This window comes from Arachis ipaensis, chromosome B5, assembly GCF_059453495.1.
Source record: "Arachis ipaensis isolate K30076 ecotype BB chromosome B5, ASM5945349v1, whole genome shotgun sequence".
NCBI lineage: Eukaryota > Viridiplantae > Streptophyta > Magnoliopsida > Fabales > Fabaceae > Arachis > Arachis ipaensis.
Genome location: NC_142440.1, coordinates 150,440,010 through 150,448,553, shown reverse-complemented (window position 1 = coordinate 150,448,553; position 8,544 = coordinate 150,440,010). Strand labels below are relative to the sequence as shown.

The 8,544-nt window shown below is 24.4% G+C and overlaps 1 protein-coding gene across 1 annotated transcript; it reads left to right on the top strand.

Moving 5' to 3' along the window:
• The first annotated feature begins 1,034 nt into the window (after positions 1-1,034).
• Positions 1,035-4,372, top strand: LOC107644462 (inositol oxygenase 2). The gene is made up of 10 exons (XM_088488761.1): positions 1,035-1,314; positions 2,105-2,186; positions 2,305-2,509; positions 2,893-2,952; positions 3,140-3,192; positions 3,284-3,406; positions 3,552-3,621; positions 3,713-3,791; positions 3,916-3,997; positions 4,109-4,372. Exons 1-10 carry the CDS (start codon positions 1,139-1,141, stop codon positions 4,133-4,135), a joined length of 957 nt encoding a protein of 318 aa, XP_088344887.1. The 5' UTR covers positions 1,035-1,138; the 3' UTR covers positions 4,136-4,372.
• The last annotated feature ends 4,172 nt before the right edge of the window (positions 4,373-8,544 follow it).

Here is an 8,544-nt window from a genome sequence, read left to right as displayed (position 1 = left end):
ATAATTAATTAAAAACAAGGAACTCGAGTTGAGTAATTAAATAAGAAGATTTTGTTTATCTATTTATGTTTGGATAGTCAAGCAAGTCATAAGTGATAACCATCACGTGACACAAATATCAATTTTTTTTTTTTATTTACAGTATGAAATGGTCAGTCAGATCATTTGCAATAAACTTATCATATCAGATAAGCAGTGTATTCAAATTAATAATTATTCCATTCATCTTAAGATAAATGGTCATTTTAATTCATTAATATATTTAGATATATCTTTTTACTCTTAAAAAGTGTATGTTAATATTTTCCTATAAACATATATTACAAATTTTGTAATAAAATTATTTTTAAAAATATTAAATATCAGTACAAAAAATACACAAATAATTATTTATCTATCATGTCTCTTCACACAAAAATGCCTTTTTTTATATTTACGTAAATTTTGTATAGACATTTCTTAGTTTTTTTTTTATTATTTATCTTATATTTTTTTTTCGGTTCAACAAAAATTGAAATATAAAGTTTTCGATCATAAAAGTTCTGTTAAGTGATAACTTATCATGAGATTATTCTCACACAAATTTAAACTAATAAAAAAATATATAAATAATTATATTTTTAAAAATATATTATTTTTAAAGATATTTTCAATTGTTTACGTCCAACTAAATTAAGAAAATATTTAAGACAAGGTGAAAACTCAGGTGCAGTCGACTTCACGTGAAGTTGATAGTTGAGAGCCGTTAGATGATTTGACTGATTTGACTAAATTTTTATTTAATGGCTGTCAGCTATCAACTTCACGTGAAGTCGCCTGTACCTAAATTTTCACCTTAAGACAATACTCACATACATATTAATAATGTACGTAAAATAAAAAAGAATATATAATAATTATATTTTATTTATTTAAACATTTTTAAAACTTAAAACTCAAAACACATGTAGTTGAAAGTTGAAACGTACGGAATAACTGTTTTATTTGCATGATTCAGGAACCAGAGTGGCTATATATATCCCCTCTACGATTACATATCTTATCACAAACATTTCATAGAGATTTGATTATTTAATTAACTTCATTGCTTCATTGTTTTCTGGCTTTTCTTATTATTATATTCCCAAACACAGAAAATATGACTATCCTCATTGAGCAACCAGAGCTATCAACAATGGCAGAAGCTCATCAAGAGAGAATTGATGAGCAAATGAGAAATGAGTTGGTCTTAGATGGTGGATTTCCGTTGCCTAAGCCCCTCTCAGAAGATGGATTCAAAGCCCCTCAAATCAACTCTTATGGCCGCTCTTTTAGGTCTCCATATTAAGTCTTTTCATATTTATTTCACTTATTCTTTTATATCTATTATATATAAAAATGTGTTATATTATATGTGCATTGCAATTAGGGCCATTAAAATGATAAAATTCGTCAATGCAAGTCAGTCTGGTTATTGCCAATGAGTTATAGTTCAAATGACATAGTCTCCACATATTTAATTATGAGGTTGCGGGTATGAGTCTCATACCTTTGATAAAAAAAAAGTCAGTCTGATTATTCAACTTAAACGAATGAATTTTTACTTTTAAAATTAGACTCATGAAAATGTGACATTAAACAAATTAGTCGATTAATCTAAAAAATTAACGGTCGTTTAAATTATTTTGTATTTTCAAATAATTGCAGCTGATTTTCAATTTCTGTTCTGATGTGATCCAAAAATTTGATCAACCCACTAAAAACAACTAAACACAAGTTAATCCAATATAAAAAAAAAACATTTATAATTTTTTTTCCAAAAATAGTTATTTTTTGTCAAATATTTTTTTATTTTTTTTACTTTTGAGTCCAATTTTTTTTCCCCAACAAAAATCCGACTAGCTCATATATAATCCGCTATATTCATAAACAATCCAAACCTAAAATATGAAGCATGTAATTGAACAAAAATTAAACATGTTAGCTCGTATAACCCACTAGCTTAAATGGACCAAGTTTAAATTGGCTAAATAGACCCATTTTGACAATTTTAATTAATTAGAGTTAAACATAACATTTTATTTATTTATTTATTTATTTCTCTCTTCTTATTCTACAAAAACAGAAACTATCATGGTGAAAGCGCAAGGCAAAAGTCTGTGGAGGAATTCTACAAATTACAACACACCAACCAAACTTATGAATTTGTAAGCCAGCCATTAATCTTCTTCCCATCAATGTCAAAAGGATATAATTGTTAAGATATATATATATGACTTCTCACACATGCATGATATATGCAAACTTTTTAATTAATTATTATAGGCCAAGAAGATGAGAGCCGAGTATGGAAAGTTGAACAAGGCGGAAATGGGCATATGGGAGTGTTGTGAACTTCTTGAAGGAATCGTCGATGCAAGTGATCCTGATTTAGAAGAATCTCAAATTCAACATGCTTTTCAATCTGCTGAAGCTGCTAGAAAAGACTATCCAAATGAAGATTGGTTGCATTTGACTGCTCTTATTCATGGTATTATTCTTAGCACATGTATGACTTATATATAATGTTTATCTTGCTACATTTTATTGTATATAGTACAAATTTGGTATGTCATTATTAATTCAATGTATCAAATTTTAAATAAAAATATTTAGGAGTCAACACATTTTATCAATATTTTGAGTTAACATTTTTTTTTTATACTCTTAGAATTTAAAATTTAAAATTATAGTTAAAAATTTAGTATAAAAATATTTTTGTTGACCAAATATTAATAAAAAATAATAAAATTTGCTAGTCTTTCAATATTGTTCGATTTTTGAAGTGAATGATAATAAATAAAATAAAGTAATATATTAAAATTTCATCTCAAAAATCATTAACTTACTCTTAATTTGTTGGTTTAATTATAGATCTTGGAAAGGTTCTCCTCCTTCCAAATTTTGGTGAGCTTCCTCAATGGGCTGTAGTTGGTGAGTATTGTTCCTTTAATTAACTACTTTCTAATATAAAATAACATTTTATAATATTACACCTAATCATACATAAAAACCCATTCAAATACTTTTTTTTTTTTTTAAATTCCCTGAAAAAAGGACCCAACAATAGACTTTAACGAACTATTTACTAACACAAAAAAAATGATATTTATTATTGCAGGAGATTCATTTCCTCTTGGCTGTGCTTTTGATGAAGCAAACACTCACCACAAGGTAAAATCTTATTTAATTTTCTCAACACACAAGAAAATTATTAAGAACAATATTATTAGTCAGCTCACAATATTTTCTTCTCTATATGCAGTATTTTAAGAACAATCCAGATAACAACAACCCTGCTTATAACACTAAAAATGGGATTTATACCGAAGGATGTGGATTAGACAATGTTATCATGTCTTGGGGACATGATGAATACATGTATTTGGTGAGTGATGAGTCCAACAAATTAAATATGCATGAATTTAAAAAAAAAAAAAAAAAAACTAAACGTCTCTTCAAATTTGTAAAATATTTAATTTTGTTTGATTCAATAATATCTAATAATTATAGCAATAATATTATTTGTGTAGGTTGCTAAGGGAAATAGCAACAACTTACCTCCTGTGGCATTGTTCATTATCCGCTATCACTCCTTTCATCGTAAGAATTATTTAATATATCTTCTTAAAAATAATAAATTACAAAAATACGACTTTAATTTAATAATTTTGTATATGTAATAATCTGACAGCTTTATTCCAAACTGGGGCATATAAACACTTGTACCGTGAAGAGGATGTTGAAAATTTGAAGTGGCTTCACATATTCCAGTGAGCTATATATAGTTTTCTTTTTATTATTATTTTAGTTTCTAATTAATTTTAGCAAATAGACTTGTATATATGATTTTATCTTATAACTGGTTATTAATTATTACATTATTCTATTACGCAGCAAATATGATCTGTACAGCAAGAGCAATGTTTTAATTGATGTTGAAAAAGTTAAACCATACTATTTATCTCTTATTGAGAAGGTACGTAATATAATAATTTTTTATTTTATTTTTTTTCCTGTATCTTACTGTATTTCAATCCATATACATATTAGTAAAATCATTTTGTTATTTTGTTTTCTTTCTTTGCAGTATTTCCCATCAAAGCTCAAGTGGTAATTAAGTGGAATCTGGGACTGGTCATGCATATAATTATTGTTTACTTTTCTTGTCTTGTCTTTAATTAAGTTTTAATAATGTTAGAAATTATGAGTGCAATATTTGTTTATTTCTTTAAGAGTTAAGCCTTCATACATTGTAATAAAATGCAGTACCACACTTATTATGAGTTGTTGAAGTACAGTGTGTAATATATATATAATCAATAAAGTGTTTTCATTTGGTTTGTGTTTATAATTTTACACTAATTTTTTTTCTCGATAGTTTACAATTTTACCCTAATAAATATTCGAAAAGAAAAAGTCTAGGGCCAGCAACTTTTGTGTTTTCTGGCAAGCACTTAACTATCAAAACAAAAGTGAGTGATCTCCCACCATTAAATATAATCTCACATCATTAAAAACACTATTGATAGTCAATTGATGGTTACAAAACACTAAAATTACTGGCCCCTTAGCATTCCTCAGTTGAAAATGCTTAGCATACATTCTTTATTATAATAGATATTATATTGACATTAATATTTTTTAACAATCAATGCGTATTTTCTTTAATTTTTTTTATTAATTAAAAATAATATAAAATATAATTAATTAATAATAATTGTATTTTATATATATTTGTCTCAAAAGTATTTAATGTATGAATATTGTTATTGTAAATGTTATTGGTTAAATTATATATAACTATATAATATTTGAACATTCTTTCTACTTATTTACAAAAATAATTATAATATGCTCGACTTTATTACAAACAAATTATCCTATTAAGCAATAATTAACTAAGGCATATAACTGATATGATGTGAATGGTGTAAGGAATTTATTCTTCAACCATATATAGTGATAAATAGCACAATTATCTTAAATCCTATCTAATTCCATCAATCCAAATTAAAAGGCGACCAAAATCACAATAAATTGTATTAGATTGGATTTTTTTAATTTAATTTTTTAAACCAATCCAATAGAAATACCCAAATTGTATATTATTATATTATATTTTATTATATATAATAGAGATAAGAGAGAACTAATTAATAGATTTTATATACCAAGAGAAGAAAGTATAGAAAACTAAGTTTTAGTTAGTTAATATTATATTTTTTAATTCTAATTTTTTTTTAATTTTTAAAATTTAAAATTTAGAATTTATAATTTAACATTTAGAGTTAATAATTTAAAATTTAAAATAAATAAAATAATTTTAAAAAATTATCTGATATTAATTAGCTGATAAAAATTAATTTCTTTGCATTACTTTATCAAAAAAGCCACTACTCACCAATATCAATTGTAGCATTACTAACTAACTTAACTACTTTAGATTCATGGGTAACACGCACATGATAAAAAGTGTTTTTTAATAAAAATTAAAGATTACCTTTTTTGACAATAAAAAAAAATAAAATATGGTATATATAATGTATTTTTTTCAAAAATTTAATTAAAATCTTTCTTTTTATTCACTTTCCCTCTTAAAAAAAATTCTTTAGATTCATATACATTACTACACTTACCATATATCCTAATCCTAACAATATTTCTTTATAAATACTAAAATAATTTTCTTTTATTCTTTTATCAAAAAGACCATTAGGTGCAACAACAATAAGATAATACAATAAATATAGAGTGAAAACTCATATAAAATTACTTTTATATAAATTTAATAGCTAATAATTATTAAATAATTTAATATATTTAATAAAATTATTATTTAATAATTTTTAATTATTAATTTTACATAAAAATAATTATATATAAAATTTTATTTAAAATATATAAAATGTCATATTTCTGTTTGATAAACTGACTGGTAAAGTAGTATAGGAAGTTTATTTTTTTACATATTAATATAATTTTAGTGTAATACCTAATTATTGAATTTTATAGTATTTTTTAAAATTGTGAGAGTAGAATAATATACCTTTTGTATTGTATATTTTTAAAATATACATTACAAAAAAAAGTGTATTGTTAATACAAGAGGATATATTATTAAAAAAAATTACCATAAAATTTAATAGTTGAATATTACACCAAAATTTTTTTCATATAAAAAAAATTAGCTGGTATAAGACCTTATGTTGCTGCTGATCTTGCAACATTAGTTAAAACTTTTAAATTGATAATTAAGAGAAAATTCAAAATTTAGCATCATTTATTATTTTCAAACTTTTATCAGTATTTAGTATTATTAATGGTTATTTGATGACTACATATCACAAAAGTTGTTGGCCCTAGCATTCCTCTTTTTTAAATATTATTCACTAACTGCGTATTAAAAACAATAAAGAAAGAAGAAGAGAACGCGAGACAGAATCAGAGGGAACGATGAACAGGGGAAGAAGGAGGAGGGTGCAAGAGAGAGAGAGAGAGAGAAAGACGCCGAGGAGAACAGGACTGCGACGGAGGAGGATGGAAGCTGCTCCGGCCGATTGGAGCCTCTGCCGCCTCCGAGCTCCATCGCTGCCGCCATTTGGTTCGAAGGGAGGGAGAGCTCGCCGAAGGACGTCCGTCGGAGCTGCTGTCGTTGCTTCTCCTGCTCTGCTCCGCCACTGCCGCGATCTGCGTCTTCCATGTTCACCGGAACTACCACCGTTGGAGTACACCGTCGCCGCCACTGGAGCTAACTGAGGCCACGCTGCTACTGCTGGATCCGAGTGTCTCTGCTTGCCGGAGACGTCCCTGAATTGCCTAGAAATGCAGCCAAATCTGCTCGCCGGAGGTTTGATTTTTTTTATTGAAGTTTGATTTAATTCAGTTTTAATAATTTTTAATGATTATTGAGTTAATCAGAATAATTGGAATGATTGAAGTATTTAAAATAAATTAGTAAAGTTGAGATTTATTAAATAATAATAAAAATTAGTTAGTATATTTGTTTGATGCATAGTGTTTTAAAATTTAACAAGTTGAATATAATTCATAATTATAAAACAAAATTTGATGTTGGAAAATTATTTTTTTTTATTTCTCATGGTATCTCCTAATCTGACAGGTCATGGACTAATTTGTCGCGGATTTGAACTCTATTTAAAGGTCTGGCGGTGGCCAATAAATTACTACGTGCACAAGACAAAATTTAAATTCCGACACTTGCTTAAATGAACGAGTGAGCTTACCACTCAACCAACCAAAGTTGGTTTAGAAAATTATTTAATACATGGTGATTGAGGAAATGGTATGTCTAAAACGAGCACAATAATTATGTGCTTATTGGATGCGCCATATTTATATAAACCATTAGATTTGATTATACGAAAATCAAAGGCTAATATGAAAGAAGAGCATTGATGGACTCTAATAAATATAGAATATCTTAGTACATAAATAAATACTTTAAATGGTAATAATACTTTAATACACAATACTTTAAAAGATAACAGAATCTTTTATTCTTAAATAATTAAATATAAAACATATAAATATAAAAATATGAGTATTTTTTATTTAGTAAGATTAATTATTATGCAAGAAATTTTTATGATATTAAAAAATTATATTAAAATAAAATTTTAAACTGTAACATAAAAATATAAAATAATTAAAATTTTATTTTATATTACTTGATAAATAATTAGATGATTATATTCAAAATTTATTATCTAACTAATTTTATTAAACATATTATTATATAATATAATTTTTCATCAAAATATTTTAAAAATATAATTTATTTAAAATATTATATATAATACATGAAAATATTAACCTTTTTATTCTTTTTAATTTTTTTTAAAAACAGAATAAATAATATAATTCTAAAAACATGCCTATCATATTACATATTTGCTTATATTAGTAAGACCTAAACTAATCAAATTTACGTAATTAAAAATATAATATATTTAAATACAAAAAAATATTTTGAAAATATTATGATATTTACACTAATTTTTCATATATATATATATATATATATAGTCGAATTAGAGAATAAAAAATTTAACTAAAACAATAAAAAGATACTTGAAAATAATAAAAATAAAAAATGATCTTATTATAAATATATAATTTTAAATATTATATATGAAACTTTAAATGTTAATTTTAATAAATAAAAAATATTTATTTTTTGTATTTATATGTTTTATATTTTTAATTATGTAAGTTTGATTAGTTTAGGTCTTACTAATATAAGTAAATATATAATGTGATAGGTATGTATTTAGAATTATATTATTTTTTATTCCGTTTTTCTAAAAAAATTAAAAAAAAAATAAAAAAGATTAATATTTTCATGTATTATATATAATATTTTAAATAAATTATATTTTTAAAATATTTTGATGAAAATTTATTTATTTTTTCATTGATATTTTATTTTGTTGTGCTTCCCAAGTTTTAATGTAGTTTTTAATATTTCTTGAAAATAGATTTTTGATCAAATTCAATTAGGTA